The 24,190-nt window shown below is 39.1% G+C and overlaps 1 protein-coding gene across 1 annotated transcript in view; it reads left to right on the plus strand.

Annotated features, from left to right (window-relative positions):
- The window catches only part of ITGA8 (integrin subunit alpha 8), a 160,778-nt gene extending 142,820 nt beyond the window's left edge, over positions 1 to 17,958 (plus strand). The window contains exons 28-30 of the mRNA XM_075997658.1: positions 4,014 to 4,115; positions 12,040 to 12,162; positions 13,901 to 17,958. Coding sequence (XP_075853773.1) covers positions 4,014 to 4,115; positions 12,040 to 12,162; positions 13,901 to 13,987 — 312 coding nt within the window. The 3' untranslated portion in view covers positions 13,988 to 17,958. The remainder of the gene's footprint in view (positions 1 to 4,013; positions 4,116 to 12,039; positions 12,163 to 13,900) is intronic.
- Positions 17,959 to 24,190: the final 6,232 nt, after the last annotated feature.

Here is a 24,190-nt window from a genome sequence, read left to right on the forward strand (position 1 = left end):
CTATATCAATAAAAAAATAAGTAAAAAAAATTAGGCTGCCCCGTCTTCTCTGAGCTGCATCCTAACTGGATTCTTTTTAGTTCAATAAAGCAGACAATTCGGGATCCCAGTGCACAGAGACAAAGTCCACGGGGTCATTGTTGTCCCTTTATTTCCTGCCTCAAATGATGGCCAGCACTATCGGGTCTTGCTGGATCTGTTCCCAGCCCTCTTGCAAAGGTGAAAGAGTGTCAAATGTCTGAGCAATGCAAGATCCCTTCCCACGAAGCTGGCGTAATCTATTTAGACTTAACTGGGCAGGGGGTGTGGTCATAAAAAATGTTGCCTGAAAACTGTCAGCTGCAGTCCTTCCAACCAAGTAGGGACAGAGTCCAAGTGAGGAGGTGTTTGATCGCCTTTGTTTCATTTGCTGGGACAGAGACTAGAGACCCTCAGTGACATCCGATCAGAGCCCTGTTACCTTCTTTGAGGCAGTTTCCATGATCGTGGCCAATCATAAATTCCCTCCCACTCTGCAAAAATAAGAAGTAAGTTTCTCTCTATTCTGTAGTTGAAATGTACAGGAAGAGCACGCATGTACTCCAAAGAGGCTTTGAAAAATATTCTGCAGATGTAGTGTAATTTATCTTCCAGGAAAGCTACACATTGATTGTTGTATAATTTATTTCATAACTAGTCTGTTCATTCCCTTATCTTCTTAAGAAAAAGGCGGAAAAATGTTACAAAGAAATAGCAGATGGTTTCTTGAACTGTCTTTCATCAAATTGAGAACTTCAGGTAAAAAAAAAACTTTAGAGTTCAAGAAAAAGCTTATTTTAACAATATAATAATTCAGAGAATCCAGTTATTAGCTTCCTAATGATAAATTACCATCTGAGTGTCTTATCAATTATCTTATTGCATGCATTTATTGGCACTACAGTTTCTTCAAAGACTGAACAATAACAAAAATTATGAATTATGTCATTGTAACACATTAACAATATCATAAATTTGAAAATTGTAATTGGCCTTTTTCAAATTAAATCCTACTTTTCAAGGCCGGGCGTGGCGGCTCACGCTTGTAATCCTAGCACTCTGGGAGGCCGAGGCGGGCGGATTGCTCAAGGTCAGGAGTTCAAAACCAGCCTGAGCGAGACCTCGTCTCTACTATAAAAAATAGAAAGAAATTAATTGGCCAACTTATATGTATAAAAAATTAGCCGGGCATGGTGGCTCGTGCCTGTAGTCCCAGCAACTCGGGAGGCTGAGGCAGTAGGATTGCTTAAGCCCAGGAGTTTGAGGTTGCTGTGAGCTAGGCTGACGCCATGGCACTCACTCTAACCTAGGCAAGAAAGCGAGACTCTGTCTCAAAAAAAAAAAAAAAAAAAAAATCCTACTTTTCATAAAAAACATAGGCGTCTCCTGAATGCCAATTTTCTAACTACACGACTTTTTTTGTTGTTGTTGTTGTGACAGTGTCTCAGTTTGTTGCCTGGGGTTGGGGTGCTGTGGCATCAGCCTAGCTCACAGCAACCTCAAACTCCTGGGCTCAGGCGATCCTCCTGCCCCAGCCTCCCAAGTAGCTACACAGGCATGAGTCCCTGTACAGGGACTACAGGCATGAGCCACCATGCCCAGCTAATTTTTTTTCCTGTATATTTTTAGTTGTCCAACTAATTTGTTTCTATTTTTAGTAGAGACAGAGTCTCGCTTTTGCTCAGGCTGGTCTTGAACTCCTGACCTCGAGCAATCCACCCGCCTCGGCCTCCCAGAGTGCTAGGATTACAGGCATGAACCACCACACCTGACCTACACAACTTTTTAACAGAATAGCCAGAAGGATGACTGAACCACTTGCATGTCATCAATTTGCTGATGGTCACTACTTTTTGGCTGTTACTTCTTACCTAAGAGAGAGAAGAGGAGTGTCCTAATGAATTCCCAAGCCCTTACATTCTGCATGACAACCATAATGAGGAAGAACAACTTTTCAATGAGGCAGGATTCCCATCATGACAACACTACAGTCGAGGGAAGAATGATTATTCTAACCTGCAGGCTTCAGTTCTATGCATAACATTCTATTCCAGTAGGAGGCTGATACAGTGAAAATTACATCTTCACTTTCCTGTTTAAGAAGACTCAATGTCTGGAAAAAGTCAATAGTAATGGAGGAATTTTGGAACAATGAATATTTAGCACAAGTAGAGTCAGACCAGAACAATCTATAGGGACACACTGAAGTCATTCCAAGAAAAAGAGTCACTTCCAGAGATATAGAAGAATGCACGAGTCACTGTGGGCTTAGCCACATCCTCAGGCCAAATTTCTGTAATTCCACAGTTTCTGTTTATTTTAGCCTTGAAAGCCAAATGCCAAAGGGGAATGCATTATTGCAATCTCTCTCTCTCTCTCCTCCTCTCTCTCTGAATATACTATATATTGGGGTCTTTTAACAGCTCTGTCATACAACCCAGAAAAGCATAAACATTTTCTGTCTTTCTAATCCAAGCTAGAAAGGTTACAATTCTTGGTTGACATGACTCCCTTCACGATGTTTGTTTCTGTCCATGTGCTGACCATGCAAACCAGCATGAAAAAAAGTTGGGTAGTCAGAAAAATTGGCATTCAGGAGAAGCCTATGTTTTTTTATGAAAAGTAGAATTTAATCTGAAAAGGCCAATTACAATTTTCAAATTTATGACATTGTTGCAGTGTTAAAGTGACATAATTTTTGTTTTTCAGTCTTTGAAGAAACTGTAGTGCCAATAAATGCATGCCAATAAGATAATTGATAAGAGACTCAGATGGTAATTTATCATTAGGAAGCTAATAACTGGATTCTCGAATTATTATATTGTTAAAATAAGCTTTTTCTTGAACTCAAAAGCTTTTATTTTACCTGAAGTTCTCAATTTGATGAAAGACAGTTCAAGAAACCATCTGCCATTTCTCTGTAACATTTTCCCCCCTTTTCTTAAGAAGATAAGGGAATGAACAGACCAGAAAAAAAAAAAAAGATTTTTATTTAGTTTTATCCTAAATGATCCCCTGTGCTGTGATTATTGCTTGAAACCAAAACCTCCTTTCCAGCTGAAAAGTTGACCAGTTATTGCTTAGGTTTTGTCACCTCCAAAGACTTGGTTTCTGGTAAGCGTTGAGTATTTAAGTATGGGCTACATAAAATGGATTTTTTGCTTAGGAAATAATTACTGAGAAGGAAATAAGCAGCTAGCAGGTGGGACAGTGAGAGCTGTTGACATTGCCAGCCACAATAGGCATGTCACCAACTCAAAAGCCTCATTTCCTTTCCATTGATTGACAGCCCTCACTTTTATTTAGTACCATGACCACAAGAAAATCATTGTGCAAGAAAATCAAGTACAGCATCGAGGCAGCCAATGGGCTACAAACCACGGTTTAAATGGTGCAGAAATGGCAGAAAAACAGGGCATTTTCTGAGGATTACTAGCTAGCTGGGGCAAAATGAAAGTTCAAGATGTTGTCAAGGGATATTAACCCCAGTTGGTTTTTCAGTCCTAAATTGCCTATAATATGCCGGTGATTGCTATTACATGAGTTGATTGCTGTATGGAAGAGGAGATTATTTTTAACGTAAGAATAATACAGTTGTTATATAAAGAGCACAACTGGAAGCATTCAGCTTTGGACAGGGGATTCATATCATGGCTCTGCCCATAATTGTTTTTCTTGAATTAAACACTCACCTATGCCATGCCTTTGACCTACCGTGCAAAACCAGCACAGCCCTGATGCCAACTCAGCTGATCATAGTCTAGTAACCCAGGTTTCCCATTCCTTAGAGCTCCAGGGCACTGTATTTTTTAATGAAAAATATGCTTTTTTTTCTTTTCTTTTCTTTTTTTCTTGATCTGCTGAAAGAATGGTAAAAACCTTGCCTTTTGAGATTTGACTTTGGAAATGGAAAACAATTGGGTGGTTGCCAGTATAGCTGTTAAAAGCTTTATAAGGAATACATTTAAGTAATTTTTTTTTCTTTTTACTTTCAGAGAAAAAATGATCCCTATGCTCTTGTGTCACTGGTGTCCTTCGAGGTTAAGAAGATGCCTTATAAAGACCAGCCAGCAAAGCTCCCCGAAGGAAGCATAGCAGTGAGTATCTTTACAAATATATATGGGCACGAATAATTTAATTGGAATAATTTCTTAAAAATCACTGTCCAACTTGTGTTAGGTTTGAGTGTTTACAATGACTTGAGAAACGTGTCTGTCTTCAGCTCACTCTTTTCTTACTGGAAATTTCCTAGTGCCTTTTGGTCTGGTTTTTTAAATTTCCATATAAATTTCTACCCCAAAAAATTACGGGGCAGGACGAGTACCACTTTTAATCAAGACATTTTATTTCAGAGAAATGCCAGATAGATAGCAATTGTCGTTAGAACAAAATCGTACATTTTAAACACAGCATGATGAGTCAGGTGGGGAGGGAAGAGACTTCTCCTTAAGAAGAGGGTTGCAGACCAACTTCGTGACTTTGGACGGTCATTGTTAATTTCTACAAGAAGATTCCTAACTATGATGGGGGGAGTACATTATGGGTTTCAGTTGAATGAAATGTCATTTTTAAAAATTGAGGCTATTAAATGTTACTGGCAGCCAAATATCTGTCACAGAACAACTTCTCACATCTTCGGCAACCTGGCACGGCCACACAGAGAGGAGGGAGGAATGGGATGAGGGGGTTCAGCAGTCACCGTTACCAAAACTATGCCTTTTCGGTTATTTCTGAAGGTGGTCAGAGACTTCTGAAAAACAGAATGCTCTGAAAAAAAAAAAAATTAAAGATTTCAGCCTTTATCTCTTGGTCGTTCGGTGGATATTTACAACACCCAACTTGAACTCTTGGTCCCCTGGTCCTTGGAACTCAAAGCGTGGTTGTGACCAGTAGCATAAGCATCACCCGGGGGACTGTTAGAAACACAGAACCAGGCCTCTCTCCATTCCTGCCAAGTCAGAATCCAAATCATCAGTGCATTTGCATACGCAGTAAAGTTCGAGAAGCTCTGTTGCTTTAGATGGTATGTGAATTCATATTGTACTCATCCGCGTCTAGCCTCCACCTTAAGACTTAATTGTAATATTTAATCTTTCTAGCCTAATCTACTTGGAGTAGTTTAAATTAATCCACTGATTCGTGATTCTCAACCTGAGTGTGCAGTAGAACCATCACGCACACAACTTTAGAAATAGGTACCTGCTAAGACCTCCCCCCTGATCCTAGGATTAAATAGGTCCAGGGTGGGGCCCTGGTGCTGTGCTTTGAATGTTCCCCAAGTGACAGTTGTGCAGGGGAGCTAGGGCTGAGGACTTCTAGCACAGGCAGGTGGCCTAGAGGAAATCCAAGGTTTTGAAGATACAGTCACCTGGGCTTAACCCTGGCTTCACCTTGCTCTAATTAGGAAACCCAGGAGAAGTCACGTTATTTCTCTCAGGCTGTTAGCCACATCCAACTGATGGAATTGTTAAGAAAATTAAGAGTATTGTGTATATAAAGCAGCTAGCATTGTGTAATACCTAGAACAAGTTAAGAGTCTAGTCTCAAAAAACGTTAGTAACCTTCCCAAAATGTGTCACCTTCTCTGGCCACGTCCAGTAAGCCCAAATTGGAAATGGCCATTAAGATTCACCCAAATGATTTCAGTAAACTTTGGTGATGTTTTAAAGCAAGCCCTGCTGCATCTTTCTTCATTTAGACCACCCCTCTTACCCTCCAGAGACGTCTGCTGTAGGTTGGATTTATGTTCAACCTAGAAAACAGAGGCTTTGGGTTTTTAGTACAGAGAGTTCATCCAAGGAGGTTCAAAGGCTTGTATCTCTAAGGGAAATAAATCTGGGCCCTTTTGTTTTCTCCGAGCACGTGTTCCCTAACAGAAACACATGTTCCAGTCCATTCCATCAACAGGGCTGCATCTTGCTGGGCTGGCCGCAGGTGACAGCCTGCTGTTCTCAACTCATCTCAAAAGAGCCTCAAAACGATCTGATACATGCTTCCCCCAGGCCTGCCTCCCCCGTTACTAAATTGCAAGAAGAAGAAGGAAAAAAAACAGACTTTTTATTTGATGTAGATGATTTACCATGTCAATTATGTAAAGGTTATTGGAAAAACATTCAATGGAGGTGCTTTCAAGTCTCCCCGTATTTGACTCACTGGAGTAGATCTTTCTAGTACAAAGTTAGTTATGTCGTGCGGGAACAGCCTTTCTGCAGCTTGATTCGAGAGAACTCATCAGAGCTCCCTTTTGTCCCTAGAGAAAGTCTCTCATTTCGTTCTTTCACATTGAGATTAAATATTAATACTGTTTGCTTGTTTTCCTCGACTCTTGTGTGGAATGATTAGTTTGTTTGTATGCCTTTTCCAAAATGATCAGAATTCAACCATTTCTTGAGACCTGCATTAGTTTTACACACGGAAGAAAATCATGATCCCCATCTGCTATTTGCATAGTGTCTGTGTTTGTAACAAACTCCTCGTGCATCGTGACTCTTGTCATGTTCAGAGTCGATGGAAAGGTTGCATGATTCGAGGACCTATGACTGAACACTGAGTCACTACAATGCAATAGAAAAAAAAATCATTCAATATTTTGAATACCTTCTTGGCTTACCAATGAACTTTGACATTTGCATGTCATGCAACTAATGCCCGATTCTATAACTTACATCCGTAAGAGAGTAGTATTTCGTAGTATAATTCCAAAGGTGGTTATTGTAAAATAGTTTTTTTTTTTACTATTAGTTTTTTCTAATAGTTTTTTTTACAATATTTACTATTGTAAAATAGTTCGTGGAAATCCTTATTTAAAAACTCATACATAAATGGTGAATCTGATTTTCAGAATTGTTAGCAAAACTTCAGCACCTTAAAATGGAACTCTTATATTAAATAAGGGTTTGGAGCACAAACTTATGATGGATACTACCATTTCCATAGAGGCTACTAAATGTTGTTAAAACGTGTGCTTAGCTGGTCCACTTTATGTTATTATTTTGTTGTAAATGACACTCTAGGTAGGATGTCTTGGTACATTTATTTAAAACATTCTTCTGACCCCACTGAAGTATGTTTACACAAGATTTTGTGATACATAAATACAGATGTCAACATTAATTACTGTTGCAAATACAAGAGAGCTTTTTCCTTCTACCTTGGCATTTTTTGTCAAAATATACAAAAACATATCATAAATGTCAATGATAAAATGTAGGCATATTAAAAGTTTATTTATGGTCTCTCAACCATAATGAAGAACAACAAGATTTATGACATGATGGAGGTAAAGATTAAATGTTCCCTACTTAGGATCACTTTAAAAAATCTAAACCTCTTAAAATTTATAGATCCCACTTCCTAAGATTGTAGATAATTATAATACATGAATTGTTAAAGTTTTATGCCATTACTTTAAATAGTTTCAAGTTCTTGATAAATAAAAATGTGTTAAAACAGTTTGTTGGTGAGTTGGCACACAGTTGGATTTTTCTCCTTTGATTTTAAGTATTTCAGTTACTCAACTTCTTTCTTAAAGCAGTTGAAATATCTAATCACAAGCCCATGTTCTAGAAATAAACCTTTAGTCCTAAATGCACTCCATCTTTTGCCCTAAGACAAGCATTCTTCCTTGGCGATAGAATCTTATAATGAAAGACTTGAGTAATTCAGCTAATTTCACCATTTTGTGAGATTATGCAAAATGCTCTAAATCCACGCAGTCCAATATGGCAGCTACTATTTATGCGGATAATGAGTGCCTGAAATATGGCTGGTGAAAAGGAAGAAAACTAAACTTCTAGTTTTATTTCATTTTCACTCATTTAAATGTCAACTTAGAAATGGAGGAGGCAGCATAAAATATTTTTTTTCTATCAAACACAGCTTTATTGTTTTCATAGGACTACATTTCACTTTAACCATTGAAAATTCAGCAATTGTTACTGCTGCAAGTGTGAAATACGCACTAGATTTTGGAAACTTAGCAAAAAAAAAAAGCAATATATGAATCTTTATGTCATCAATTGCATGTTGAAATAATAGTTTTATCATTAAGAAATAATAGTTGATTAATAATAAGTAATCAGTTACATATTAAAATGATAATAGTCTTACCATTAATGGATAATAGCTGGTAGTTAAGGTTAAATAAAATATATTACTAAAAGGAAATGTCTCCTGTTTCTTTTCACTCCTTTTTATGTGGCTGTTAGAAAATGTTCAATGACACATGTGGCTTGCATTATATTTCTTTTAGGCAGCACTGATCAAGAATAAGTTTGCAACTTGGAGTTGATAATAGCACCCACAGAACTTCAGAGATTGTGTTTAATAAATATTATTTTAAATGAATAAAAGACTCTTACTATAAATCAGCATTTAGTCATAAGAAACTCTAAGATTTAGGACCCATTTTTTTTGTTATTTATTATCCAATGGATCCTAAGCTTCCTGTGGGCTTGTCAAAATGAGCTGTAAGACAAATATAAATATTAGAAGTAATAAAGTTTTGGTATCTGTCAACATTTTATTTCTTGCCCATGCTTTGCCAGACCTAGCCTGCAGTTCCACAACACTAATGTATATCGAAATAACCTTTGGTCCTATAAGAGTGATCATTTAAGTCCTTTCCTTTTAAGCTTGCCTGTGCAGCTCAAGGCTCTAGTTTATCTGTACAGAGCATTGAGTTTCAGAACAAGCTTTGCTTTACCCCCTTCCACCTGCAGGTGGAATACGCCATCACCATTTACAGATTCAGAGACACAGCTATGTCACATGACTCTCCAATCTATTCCCAAAGGATCTCTTTTTCTGAGACATGCATGTGACTCTTGCAGTGACCTGTCACATTCAACCATTTGTTCACCTCTTTCCAGCAACTGTCTGCTATCTTCCCTGCACTAGGCATCTGAAGAAGTGTTCTTGTTGGTTTTCTATATTTCCACTGTCCTCAGTGTAGTGGCTTTTTGACTATGCAGCAAAAAGCCTAGATAGGTTTAAGAAAACACCAGGGGCAAAGGAAGGTCCCTGCAGCTGCACCCATTGTACATCTTTTCTTTTTGAGACAGAGTCTCGCATTGATGCCCAGGCTACAGTGAATGCTGTGGCGTCAGCCTAGCTCACAGCAACCTCAAACTCCTGGGCTCAAGTGATCCTCCTGCCTTAGCCTCCCGAGTAGCCATAACTACAGGTGGGAACCACCATGCCCGGCTAATTTTTTGTTTCTACTTTTAGTTGACTGGCTAATTTTTTCTATTTTTTAGTAGAGACAGGGTCTCACTCTTGCTCAGGCTGGTCTCAAACTCATGAGCTTAAGCGATCCTCCTACCTCAGCCTCCCAGAGTGCTAGGATTACAGGTGTGAACCACCGCGCCCAGCCTGCACCCATTGTAGAGTGAGAAGATCAGGCAGCCTCAGTGCCACGTGGACGCCCTACCGTCAGAGGGCCCAGAAAGCAGAATGCAGGTGCAAGAGGAGGGTCACTCAGGGATCGTCCTCTTTGAAGAGTGTGTGTCACTCCCCCTTGTGAGTTTCCGAGGATGACATGTAGCATATATATATATGACAAGCGCATAATCCTAGCATTTAAAGTACTCAGAGGGTATAAAGTGGTATTTTTTTTAAAGGCACCTAATGTTACTGGAAGCAGACCTGCAACCGTTTAATAATGAGAATTTCAGAATTTTGGAACTGAAAGGAGAATTTCAGAATCTTGGATCACTGCCTGGAGATTTTCTCCTCAGAGACTTTTTAAAGACCTGCTGTCAAAATCTTTGGAAGCAAATGTAAACAAAGAGTCAATAGGTTTTGTAACTATCCCTATAAAGTTGTTCCCTGCTTCCAGGAACCCTAATAAGCATATCCTGGTGCATTTCATGTTTTATTTGTACTCTTTCATCACTGCTTCAAAAACTTTCAAATATCTTTATTAGCTCTTTGTAAGTGACCTTCTGTGCTTATTTCTACAGATAAGTTTTATAGATAATACCTCAAAACCCTGCAACGGCCAAGTAGCAAAGACATAGAGCAAAGCATTCAGTGGGTATCCACTCCTTCCGTCCCATTTCTTTTTATTAAACTAACAATTGGAAGAGTCTATGGTCCCTGTTTCAACACTTTTCAGCATGCTTGGTGTTTGTTTTAACTTAACAAACTAGGACTATGTCCTATGTCTGACACGAAATAGTAGGAGGTGACTTTAGATAGTAATTAGGTAAATCAGGAGAGAGAAGATTCAGCCAACTAAAAATATATCTATATAGAGGTCCCGTCTCTACTAAAAATAGAAACAAATTAATTGGCCAACTAAAAATATATATAAAAAATTAGCCGGGCATGGTGGCGCATGCCTGTAGTCACAGCCACTTGGGAGGCTGAGGCAGGAGGATTGCTTGAGGCCAGGAGTTTGAGGTTGCTGTGAGCTAGGCTGACACCATGGCACTCTAGCCCGGGCAACAGAGTGAGACTCTGTCTCAAAAAAAAAAAAAAAAAGGAGAGAGAAGATTCAGAATCAATGGTTGCCCGTCTTACCACAAACCACCTATTAACAAATTTTGGTGAACTCTGACACACGCACAAAATATGGACGAATGTTACATTGTTTCCTCAGTGGATTTAGATCTTAGGGGTAAGAAACATTTATAGGAAACCTCAGAATTGTGCATGGTTCCAGATTTTCTCTTTCCTGGGTCCCTGTAACTGGTCTGTGAAAAGGTGATCACTTTTGTCCCTTTCTATTGCAAAATTCTGGAATTCTCATTACCAAAACTGTGTCTGTCTGCTTTCAGTAACACCGCATTCATCATGCTATGCTACTTCAGGCCCTTTCGCTTAGTACCTTAAAATGTTAGGGTTGAGCGCTGACTTCATCCATGTCATCAGGTATCATTAACTAAGGGTAGAGGATTTAAAGAGACATAATCTAGTTCCTGATTTGGTCATGTAGCCATCTATGTGCAAAGGATCATTTTTAATTGATACATAATAATTGTACATATTTATAGAGTACATGTGATATTATTTACTTCCATATTGCATACAATGTGTAACGATCAAATCAGGGTATTTAGAATAGCCATCACCTCAAGTATTTAGCATTTCTTTGGATCTCTCTTTGGTTTATTTTGGTGATCTGTAGCTTTTTAGCTTTCTGGGCCTCCAGAGGCACGAGGTCCCAGCACAGGAGTGCTTTTTCCCACGTGGAGTGGAGGGGTCGGTTCATAGACACTGAGCATGCAGTCTGGTTGGGAAGGTCTTATTTTTTTCCAAACTCCCCTGCCACAGTGGGGGGTGAAATAGACTCCAACCCCCAGATGCCTTAATTCTGCATCTGAACATCAGATCTAGGATTGAGGGCAGCTCCAACACATCAGCACAATTACACACTCATTTTTCACATTGCAGTGACTTCCATAAAATACAAGATGACTAACCTCTTGCTCTGGGCTCTCCCTCATTGAGAGAGCACAGAATCTAATACTAAAGACGCTGATTCAATATGTGAATCACTTAGTCCCTCTGGGACTCAATTTTCTCATCTGTAAGACGAAAGGTTTGGATTACGTGATTTCTACCCTTGTGGCACGTAAAACCATTCACGATTGTTCACAAGCTCACCTCTCACTGAGGTTAGCTGAGAAGCACATGTGGAGAGACTCAGTGTTCTGTGGAATCCACTTTTGGATATTGCTGCCATAAAAGGTCCAGCCCAATTTAAGCTCATTCCTTTCTACCTTGTTCATTTCCTACCCACCTCATTTCTATCCTAGGGTTTCTGTGGCTATGAGCCAACCACCCACCAAGCATCTGTAATTATTAGATTATCACGTGACCTGGCAGACCTGGGAATGTGCTAGCTTTTTAGAGTTCATGTTCAAGTGCTAATGACCTCTCAAATCTCCCCTAGGATTATTTCAGTGATTCTATGGATCCTTTCAAAACTACTCCCAATATTGTACTGGTAATTACTGGTTTATTTCACCAAGTAGGTTTCAAATCAGAGCTCATTTGCTTTGTTTTCCATTTCAGATAAAGACATCAGTTATTTGGGCAACCCCAAATGTTTCCTTCTCAATTCCACTATGGGTAATAATACTAGCAATACTTCTTGGATTGTTGGTTCTGGCCCTTTTAACTTTAGCTCTATGGAAGGTAAGTTGATTTACTTTATTTTCCTTTTGGACTAGAGAGCCCATTAAGGGGGTTTAGAAGGATATTGCAAGGGATTTTAAAAGACAATACTGGAGGCATTGTTGGAGATTTTGAACAGTCTAAAGGGCATAAATGGAAAATTGTGTTTGCTTTGGCATACTTAATATGCTCACGTAGCTGACATTTAAGATGACTGGGGGTGTTTAATGTTGCTTTCATCTTGAGATTTCTTGTAAATAAACATATAGAGAGTTAAGCTTTATTAACTGAGACCTGTGATCTTCTTTCCAATATGTTTCGAGTGGTGATGTTATTATGAGGGTTTCTTTTTCTTGTTTAATTAGCCAAGACGTTAAGCTTTTTATTGACATGGTTCTATCATCAACCCCCTGGGATTTTTCTTTATAAGCGCTACACAGATGTAATTGACATAGGTCAGTTCTGATTCCTTATTTCAACTATGAATTAGGTCAAGTATATCATGTATCTTAGAAGATGCTTGGACTTATTTTTAATCTTGCCAATTAGTCTGTCTCCATTAGGAAACCTGAACTTAGTCTTTGATCTGTTTTACCAAGGTTTGGTCTAAAAGTCTACAATAGGAACTAATTTCTGGCCCGACAACCTACACAACTGCCAAGTTTCACAGACCTTTCCATTCCAAAATAGAAACATCACAATTACATGACTATAAGTGACCCAGTCACATCTTAGTTAACTGCTGTTACTGTGGTTCCCTAAAAACATTGTTTATTTTTATTCTGAAACAATATGCAGCATGCCTACTAGACCTATAAACTGAGAAAACCTTGATTTTGAGTTAAAGGCAGACTTTATGATCATTATCAGCTATTTTGTGTCATCCTGAGCCCACAAAATCTATGACACACCCTTGGAATGGACTTTTGTGTTATTCTGTTATTTGTAGTAACTGTATTTCCAGGGAATATGAGATACGATCATATGTGCCAATTGATAGAGTATTCCACTAACCCTGGGAAAGAAAGACAACCTGTTAGTTATAAGCCAAACCCAGTGCATTGGGCTTCCAACATGAAAAACCATAAAAATCGAGGTTCTGGGTTTGTAGGAAAAGAGATATTCTACTTGGCAAAGTACTAAGTTGAAATTCAGGAGGAGGAAGATTCTAGAATCACCACTTCCCTGGGTTGCTGGAAAGTCACTAAGATGTCTGTGCCTGCCTGGTTTTGGCATTGAAATAAATGACAAATGGATTCTTCCTCCATATATTATATATCCAGATCTATATCGTATATATTCCACCAAGTGCAGAGGGTGCACAGTCTCGCTTCTTCCTATGATGCATCTTAAGTAGCCTACAGTACACCTCAAAAGGAGAAATGTCCTTTCCCTGGTCAGCAGTTAGCATTGCTGCTGCTTCCAGCAAACATGCAGAAAACCAGAGAAGGAATCCTTGGGACATGTTGCTGTAACCCCAGAAAAGTATCCAAGGTCCAGAGACATCTGTCACTACCATACATGGCAGGAGGAAGGACATGAACACTCTGCCCTTACGCCCACCTTGCCCTATGCAGCAAAGTCTTCTCCATAGGTAGCAAACACGCCACTTTTACCTCCTAATAGGGAGAATCAGGCTGATTATATTTGCAGAACTCCAAGCTCCTTAGAAAATATATACGGTGAAAACTCTTTAAATGAGAGGTTTCGTGATTTCCCAGAATGACTTGATTCGATAGCCCTTTTTTCTTTTTTGCAGTGCGGATTCTTCGACAGAGCAAGACCGCCCCAGGATGAGACGACTGACCGAGAACAGCTGACAAGTACCAAGACCCCTGATGCATGACAAGGAAATGCAAAAGACCAAAAAGAAAAAAAAAAAAAAAAAAAACTCAAATATTGGTCCTGTTCAAAGAAAAGAAAGAACGTAAGGGTTAAATGAAGGCTTTCCTGTACTTGCAGGGACAGCTCCTGAAACATCACTTCATCTGCACTGTGCTTTGGAGAAGTTGTGATGGGAGCCCACTGAACACTTGGAAAGGGAAACACCAACACTGCAGAAACAATCAGAGACTGTGCAAGATTTTCTTTTGCTTGAGTCATCCTGCATCTGGCAGACGCTTCGAAATGGGTATGGGAACTCGGGTTGTTGTCCAGGCAGGCCAATCCAACTTAAGTCGCTGAGATGAAATGTCTGAATCGCCATAGAAGTTAGAAGGTGAACTGAGACCAAACCGTCCAACACTACTGTATCCCACGGAATATATGACACCTCCCTAGGGAAAATGAAACATTTCTAGTGACATTGTGGCTCAGGGAGACAGGCGATATGTCAATGGGTACTGTGAAAGTACTTTGGAAGGGACAAAAGATAACCTTGGAAGTGAGGAATTAGAGTTTATTTATTTATTTTCCATTCCTCTAGCTTGAAAAATCCGGTCATCTAGAGGATTTGGAAACTAAGATTTGGTTAGCTAGTTTTTGAAATCGCTCACTCAGTTTCCTCCTAAGGTAACCACTGTGTGCAGATAACACTTCAAAGAGCATCTTCAGGAGGTAGACGGTGTTAAGGACAAGTAAATTGGTATTAGGAGACAGCTTCACTTAATACCGTGCTGCCTTCAATCTGAAATTACTTTTATTCACACTGTGCAGGGACTCACAGCTGCTTAATTCAGCTTTGCAAAATGCAAAATATAAATTTCCTTTTATATATATATAAATGTAAAATCTTTCCACTGACTTAGCTAACACATCAATTTCAAGGTACTCTCTACCCTGTCGGGTGTTTAAAAGTAATGGTAAAAATGCCTAAAGCCCATTAATAAAAGAAATTTAATAATAGGAGTAAACATTATTTTTAATAGCTATAAAAAGCAATGCCAATATTTAGCTTGAAATTAAATACCTATTTTCCCTGCTAGAGCTCATACTGGTATATACAGAGAAAGCATTTTGAACCTAAGTAAGATGGGAATATAAATTTATACAGGTGTGAGACAAACCAAGAAAACTGATTTCTAAAGATTTTATTTAAAGTTGTTTATTCTAACTTTATTATTCATTTTTACTGCTAATCTTTATAGCACCTAACTTTGGCAAGAATAATCTTTTATTTAAGCTATTTTCCCCATCACCTTGAATTTAACCATCAGAAATTTTTGATGTCGAAAACTCTTGTAAATAATCCATAATCATGCGTAATCTTATCATTTTTGAAGTAAAATAGAGCAGCCAAATCCATAGATAGCCTGCACAACTTTGTATCCTTTTTATAATGAAAAGTTACTATGAAGAAATGCTGAATACATTTTTATGTGCAATATTTTATAGACCTCTGTATCTGAAGCATGTTTACACTGGCATTAGTTACGTTTTTAATTAATATCCTAAATAGTAAGTAGGATAGTACAAGCCGACCAAACTCCTTAAGTTTACAAAGCCATTGGGGAAAAAAAAAATGTGTGTTCCAATTTCAACAATTACACTTTATTTGAAAGGTGAACCAAACTCACAGACACTAAATTTTAAGTCACGCGGGAACCTGGAGGGAAGCCATTTGGCTGCAGCTGCAGAACTTCCTTGGGAAGCAAATGAAAAGGCACATGGAGGAACACACTGTTGCTGTTCCTATTCTTCCTGCATGGGGATTAAATCCTGCCCTGGTAGTGGTTTCATGTCTGTCAGGAGCTGAAGTCTGGCTCCCAGTTTGTGTCGCTGATTGCAAATGAGGATCGAACTTGCCTCACCAAGTTTGAGGGGCCCCACGCCAGCCTTGGGGGTCTTTGATGTTAGTCCTCTAGGTAGAACCGGTTTGACAGGTAGGTGGCCAGTCTGTAAGACGTGGTGCGCCAGACAAGACGCCAGGCAGTTCTCTCTGCCCTCCGATACTTACTGCCTAACTCCAGTTGTCCTGCCTGACTTGTGACTCATAGAGATTGGCTCCTGAGGAGTTCGAGTCATAAAAAGTCCCTTGAGAAAATGCACCCGTGCCTTTAAGCTAACAACAATCTGGGACAGCATTGAGAACTCTTGGAGCCTGATCAACACAGTTTGCTGTAGAGATGGTTCATTCACATACCAGGGGGGTGCCAGGAGGAAGATGGGGACCCAGAACACAGCATGGCATTAGCATGGTGGCTTCGGAGGTGACCTGTGCCTTCCCAGAGCCTCAGCCAAGAGTGGCCCCCTCCTAGTGGGGTGGACACCTTGCACCTGCCCACAGTTGGCCTGTGGCCTACCTGTGGCCATTGCAGACAGGCCCTCTCTGCCCCTTAGAATATGGAAACAAATGGAGAAAGGGAGGAAACTGAGGTCAGGTGAACTTTCCAGCAATCAGTTCTTCACCCGGAGAGCACTCCAACAACGCACTGGGTGTATCTGCTTCTCGTTAGGGCATTGCCAATCGCTTTCAGAATTCACGATGTGCCGTGCGCCTCTTACAGTCTATCTGTATTTCTCTTCAAAGAATTCTCTTTTTAAATTCTTGCAGCTGGTTTTTTAAGACACAGGAAAATGGGCAAATTAAGTTTTATAAACTTGGAAGTTTTTATGCAGTAAATAAATAACGTACTCGTCACCACCGAAACCCCATTCTTAGAACTCAATTCTTGTTTTATTTAAATACCTGTGTAGATATCTGTGAAGATTTTCGTGTACCTATTTAGCTTGTCACTAATAAAATTAAAACTGAAAGACACGATGGCATGCTTTGGGTTTATTTCACGTGCAACACAAAGCTTTCCCCGTAATGGTCATCATCAAAGGTTTCTGTCTTTACACCTTGATATCTTATTATAAAAATGCTCAACATTGAAAGAAATTTGAAAGGGCAAAAATACAACGTTCTTTGGGATGGTGAAAATGCTCTACATTTAGATTGTGTTGATGGTTGCACAACTCTGTGAGTCTGCTAAAAATGATCAAATTGTGCACTTTAAATGAGTTTTGTGCTACGTGAATCATATCTCAATAAAGACATTAAAAATTCTTAAGTAACTTCTAATACCTCCAGCCTTACATAACTGATTAGTTTTCTCCACATTGACTTTCCAATTTTGTTCATATATACATCTCGGCTCTTTTATGAAGCCTTGCCTTGAATCTTAAGCCAACTTCCAGGCTATTCCTGTCCTCCAACAGCATTTGGTGAATTACCACACTTTTCCATGTGTTCACATAACTGTCTTCCACCTAGACTGGCTCTCAATGAGCACAGAAACCATTTTCTTTTATTTGTATATTTCCTACACCTAGCACCGACACCTGGTATATAGTCAGTGATCAATAAAATTTCTGGAATGAATGAATATATGTATGTGCATGGTAATAATCGTGGTGAACGTGTACTTTTGTAATCTGCTTCAATTGCTAAGCACCAGACAAATGTGTATACACCTATTTACAATGTCCATACAATGTTATTATAATAGTTACCGAATGTTCTATCCAATTAGTAAACCATCGTTTGTTCAGTCATTCCCATCTTATTGGAAATAGCTGTTCACAATTTCATATATTAAGAATAGTATTAAATGGAATGCTACCATAGTCAGCAGAGTGTAAGATTTATTATAAAAACTTCTTTTAACTGAATGCTTTCATACTTGGGACTTCTTTTTGTTTATTTCAATGAATGAACTTCACGGGAGTGAGATTGCTTGGTCAAAGCATATGAAGAGTTTTGTGGCTCTTGATAACATAGTGCTCTTAAGAGAACTAAATCAACTTGCATTAACCTAAATGTACCATTTCCTTCACAACTCTGTCGGCATAGTTTAAATAATTTGGTCATTGTTTTCAAATATAACCTTATCTTAATTTGTATTTCATTAAAATTCAGTAAACTTAATGTACACATTTAATTATGAGTTCTAATATTTACCAGTCACTCAATATAAACCAATCTATTCATCATACCCCATAAGATATTTAAATACTTGTCACTTCTCTGTCTGGCATTCATGAATCCCAGTGAGAAGAACTTATGTCTGGGTTCTTTCCCTGTAGCCTACAGCAAGCAGAAGGATGACCCCTTCTCTTCATATTGTATATCACTCACACTTCAAAACCCATACCTACCTAAAGGCTTATAGTAGTCCAGAGGTGCCTGTGTATCCCAGATGAAAATATGCAAAAGCAAATCTAAGATTCAATAATATTGATGCTGAATATCAAAGCACCCAACCTAGTGCAAAGTTGCCTTAGGCACAGATGCTATCATACATATATCATACATATCACACATATACTATCATAGTGAGGAAGAAGAGGTACTCTTACGAGGTCTTTCATAGAAGCAAAATGCTCTGTAGTTGGACGTACCAAGTGGTAGCTTAGTATGCTTCACAAATTCTGATGATATCTTTGCCTCTTCCTGCCATTTTATATGTACACACTTAACTGCATCAATACTTTCTTTTTTTAAATTCAGGACATTATGGGGGTACTGCCAATTAGTACAACCCCTGTGGAAAGTAATTTGGAGATACCCCAAAGAGCTAAAAATAGAAATACCATTTGATCCAGCAATCCAACTACTAGGCATCTATCCAAAGGAAAAAAAAGACATTCTATAATAAAGACATCTGCATCAATACTTTCTAAACATTGAGTTGAGATTTGGATGCCTAGACTGGGGCAAAATGAGATAAGAATTCTCTGACAAGGTAGAATTCCCTCATGCATTGCGCATTTCCTCTGTTAAATTTGTACCACCTTCCCAGGTTACCCATATCGAAAAGAGCATTCTGTCATCCTCAGAAAGAGCTAAAACATGAAAACCCTTGGTTGATATCTGTGAATGCTAAGACAGTGCTTCCCTAGGGTCCAATGTTCTTTTTCCCAAATACAGCAGATTTTCTTTTTCAGAACTCTGATGACATTAAAATGTTGATTTCTTTAACATGAGAAGTTTTAAAGCATTGAAACTTTAGACTCATTTGGGAGCTGAGTAAAACTATAATTCCTCCCTGTGATGCGTAACTCAGTGGTGCATTCAGACTAACCAACATGCATAAGGTACAACTCTATTGCCATTTTAAACTCTCCTACCCCAACCCCCAAATACCATCTGCCTGACACACTGCATTTTTTACGAGCAAGTTCTCTTGTTATTTATGATTGTTGGCCAAAATCCCTATGGAAGTACAGCCTGATATGAGGGCCTCTTAATAATAAAAAGTCTTGGATTTGACTTCTATTGGTGCCACGATATGATACAGGTAGGAATGTTCTTAATATTCAATAGCTCTGCGCTGTGGCTTATTTTGATCATGGGCTGCTTTGTGGAAACAACTCAGTCATCAGCAAATTGTCCTGCTCTCCAAACTTTAGGCGGGATTTATTGGTAAACAGTAACAGTGGACCTTCCTGGTTTCAAAGTTTTAGATTTCCACTTCCAGTCATTCATTATAATTGATGGTAGGGTACATATATGTTTACAATTTTTATTTCTATAAGGATTTTTAACTTTTAAAAACTCCATGTTTCTCCTTCCATACTAGCTTCCTAGGGCTACCATACAAAGCAAACTCAATGGCTTAAAATGACAGAAATGTACTGTCTTACAGTTCTAGAGGTCAAAATCAAGGTGTTGGCAAGGCCATGCTCCCTCTGAAGGTGCCAGAGAAGCTCCTGTTTTCATGCCTCTCACCTGGCTGCTGGTGGTCTCAGGTGTTCCTTGGCTGGTAAAAACATCACACCTGTACTCTCTCTCTACATGGTGTTCTCATGTGTCCTCACACCATCTTCCCTGTGTGTGTGTCTGTGTCTATGTTTCCCCTTTTTATAGGGACACCAGTTATATTGAACTATGGTCTTCCCCAGTTTTCTCATTTTAACTTGATTACTTCCATAAAGACCCTCCTTCCAAAGGAGGTCCCATTCTGAGATACTGGGGGTGAAGACTTCAACATATCCTTTTGGGGGAACACAGTTCAACTCCTAATCCCTCCTTCAGAAGTATCTGTCCTATGAGACAATTTGACAATGAACCCAAGATGAAAAAGCACTTGAATTAAGAATAGCCCAAAGAGTTTAAACGGAGTATCTTTTATCTATTATTTAGATAATATTTATTATATTATATTTATTATAATTATATTATTATATTATATATTGTTATCAATATTGTATATATTAACTATATATAATTAATTATTATATATTATATATTATAAATGTAATATATAATATATAATAATTAATTATATATTTATATATAATTAATTATATATTATTATAATTATATGATAATTATAATATAATTATATTATATTACAATATAATATATTATATTATATTATGTTATTGTATTATTATATTATATATTATAATATATTATATATTATAATATATTATAATAAGTATAATATTTATCTAATATTTAGATAATATCTAGTATCTAGTATCAGTCTTTTTGATTTCTACTTACCCAGGTAATATGCTAGTGTAGCCAAGTATACAATAGATTTATAAATATTTATGTTTTCTCTTCCCTTACTGCCTCTATGCACGTAGTAGAAGAATAAGATAATTACATGTTTCATATAATTTACTCATCTACTTTGCTCTACTTTTGCGATTTCTTATTATCTAACAGCCACATTCTCATTCTCCATTTTTCTTTTCCCTTCAAATAATCATCCCATTCTCATGGACAAAGGAGATAAATGCGAGTTTTGTGATCTAAGCAAGTAGATTCCTTGCTGGTTAGAAACCAAAGGATGCTGATTACAGAGTGAATAGGAAGCAGAAAGGGCGTCCTTGCCTTAGGGCTATAGGGTTTGGTCCCAAGCCCCACAGCTCAACACAGAGAAGGCATTGCTCAAATCTGCAAAGACCCACAACTGGGAAAAACAGCCACCACCATGGATGGCGGAGCCAGGAAAACAAAGATAACACTGTCATCCTCGGGGCACATATTGTATGTGGCAGTGGGCCACATACAATAGGAGAGAGTTCACCAAACAAAAGAAGGCAGGTCCCTCGGTGCCACTGATGGGAGTGGGACTTGTCTGCCCACAGACATCCATCTGGTCTCACGGGCTGGGCAATAGATGACAGTCACTCTCACTTCCACTCCACTCATCGGCTCTTCTCACCGTCTTTCCCCCTGTCGTTACTGGGAAATTTCCATCAGTTTATACGTAGGGGGTGGCTCCAGCTCCAGGTGGAAGGCACTGAATGTCTATTTCCCTTATAGCCTCTTAGCCACACTCAGGTGGAGGAATCGGTCGGAACCCGTGGGCCCAGGCACCAGCTGCACTGCAGGCTCTCGTTATGGAGGGACAAGCAGCATGAGCAGGAGACACCTCCACCACCCCACATGATGAACTGTTGAGAGACCTGGGGTTGCTTAACCCAGGGAGAAGAGAATGTCTGTGAGGAGTATTGGCCACCGCAAATATCTGTAGACTGTTATGAGGCAGAGGAAGTAAAAGTAGGAAGGTGCAGAGAGGGGAATAAAAACAGCAATACAAATGGAAATGCATGGTGCATTTGCTCTGTGCCAGGCCCTCTGCTAAATGCTAGACGTGCATTTTTTTCATTTATTCCTCGCTACAACCATACGAGGCAGATATTGTAAAAGGAAACACTATTCTGATACCTATGAAAATGGTAAAGCAGCCTTTATTCGGGCCACCATTACAGGTGCAGGGCCCACTGCAATGGGGTTTTGCAGTAGGGGAGAGAGATTTGGCTCCACTTTGAGTACAGCAAAGAAAAGTGGATATTTATAGCCAAGGAGCCAAGGGTGAGGGTCAGTGGATGGAAAACTACTAAGAGGAAACCTCAGAGGTAAGGGGGATTCTGGCTAAGTTGGAGGGATTGAGGAATTCGGTCAAATATGGAGGATGGAAGTTCTTTCTGAACAGACTTAGGATTCTTGCTAGAACTAGACTCTTACAAAATAGAGATAAAAGCCTAAATTCAGCTCTAACTAAGAGCTGCAGGAGAGCCTGACTAAAGTTTGGACAAGGAGAGCATCTTTATCAATACTAGAATTATCCCTGTTTTATTGATGCATTGAGGTCTATAGGGAGTAGGCATCTTGCCGGTTTACACCAGAGTAAGCGGCAGAACTGACATTCAAATCCAGGTCTTCCCTATTCCAGAGACCGGGATCATACAAGCTGCCATCAGCAACAAATACTGAGAGTTCCTGCTGCTTTCCATGCCGAAAGCAGAGAAGGAACCATTTAAAACAATGGGTTTGACGTGGCTTTTCACAACCTCAATGATCCCTTCGAAATTCTCCCAGAATTTGAGAATCGAAAGAGCTGAGATCTGCGAGGGGATTCCAGACACAAAAGCACAAAGCAGAAGCCTTCCTGCAGTTTACAAAGTGTTGGGAGTTAGAACCACAGAACTTTTATTCTCTTCTACTTTCAGAATTCTATGTAGATTCGTGCACATGATGAAGCATTCTCAGCAAGAGGAACCTGAGTCTGCTCTTAACCATTACACTATGCTCTTAACCATTCCCCTGTAGGCTGCCAGTGCAGGGCAAGTAAAGGGAGAGTGGCATGCCCTGAAATCTCAACCCAATGCAGCTTATGTGGAGGGAACAGCATGTCATTGAGGGTCCCCAAAGGAAGAAAGGGCCTGTGGTGACCTGGGAGCTGGAGAGATGCATCCTCCCCTGCCCTCCACCCACCTGTTCATAGGCAGGGTCTTAGGATACTCATGAGAAAATTCTCCCTAACATACACTAGAGGAGGATTCCCTTATAAAAAAGGAAAAAAAAAATCCTTCTTGGGTTATATGTCATGATTGAAGTACAATGAAGTATGTGTGTGTATATATATATATTTTTTTTAATTTTGTGGGGACGTGTATAGGTGTATGGGAATCCATCCATTCATTCAGTCAATTATATCCCACTAGGCTTCCTGTTCTTGAACAATTATCACCCCTGAATAAGCCCATGCATATATTATTTTCTTGGCCATCGAACCAAAGCATCTCATTCTCTTTCATCTTTAATATTACTGTCTGCAAGAGAACCGTTACAAGTAAGCAGTCCTTTATAGTGTAGAACCAAGATTTTCCTTTGGTATGAGTTATCATAGTCTTTAAAAATCTAGTTCTTTTGATCCATCTCTGTTAAGTATTCTTTTTCCCTAGTAATACCATCATCTTTCTACCGTGTTTCCCTGAAGATAAGACAGGGTCTTATATTTATTTTTCCTCAAGAAGACACCCTAAGGCTTATTTTCAGGGGATGTGTTTTTTTAAAGTAGGGTACAACAATCTACATTTATTCAAATATAGTTAACTCGTCTTCTTCTGGAACATCACCATAACTCTCAAAACCCCAAATTCCATCCTGAATTTCTTGTGACTCTATTTCCTTTAGAACCATTGGCCCCAATCTCTCATGTCGAGCAATAGAGCTCTCATGGGGCAGATGAGAAGGGCTCTTCTTTACCACTCTGCGATGAAATGCATGGGTTGTGCAGATGCGCTGGGTAGCTACGCCCATCACTAGGGCTTATTTTCCAGGTAAGGCTTCTATTGTACAAATGCTTGGAAATCCTACTAGGGCTTATTTTATAGGTAGGTCTTATTTTGGAGGATACACTATATATATATATATATATATATATATATATATATATATATACACACATATATATATAATCTCCAAGGAGTAAGAGATAAACACTCTCCTAAGTATCACTGACATTGCAATTCAGTGTCTCCTACTTTTGAGTTTATAGGAGAAAAAAGAATTCTCCTCCAGTGGTTTTACTCAAGACAAAAGTGATGAGGAGGGGGAAGGAGTGAATGGTTCCATCTGGAGAGAGTTAACTTGTGCGGCTGCAGAAGCAGCTCCAAGGAGGCAATGCGACAGCTTCCCTCCGCGACTATTTTGTTTTAGCTTGGAAGTGCGGGTGATACTGGCTTCAGAGAATGACTTGGGTGAATGCCTGCTCACCACGTTCAATCCTCTCCATGACAGTGGCATGTGTGAGCTGCTTCTAGTCTGACAACTTGGCCTCTACCCAAGGTTATTATTTTGCCTACCACAAGGTACAAACTG

Source organism: Microcebus murinus, chromosome 25 (assembly GCF_040939455.1).
Source record: "Microcebus murinus isolate Inina chromosome 25, M.murinus_Inina_mat1.0, whole genome shotgun sequence".
In the NCBI taxonomy this organism is placed as follows: domain Eukaryota; kingdom Metazoa; phylum Chordata; class Mammalia; order Primates; family Cheirogaleidae; genus Microcebus; species Microcebus murinus.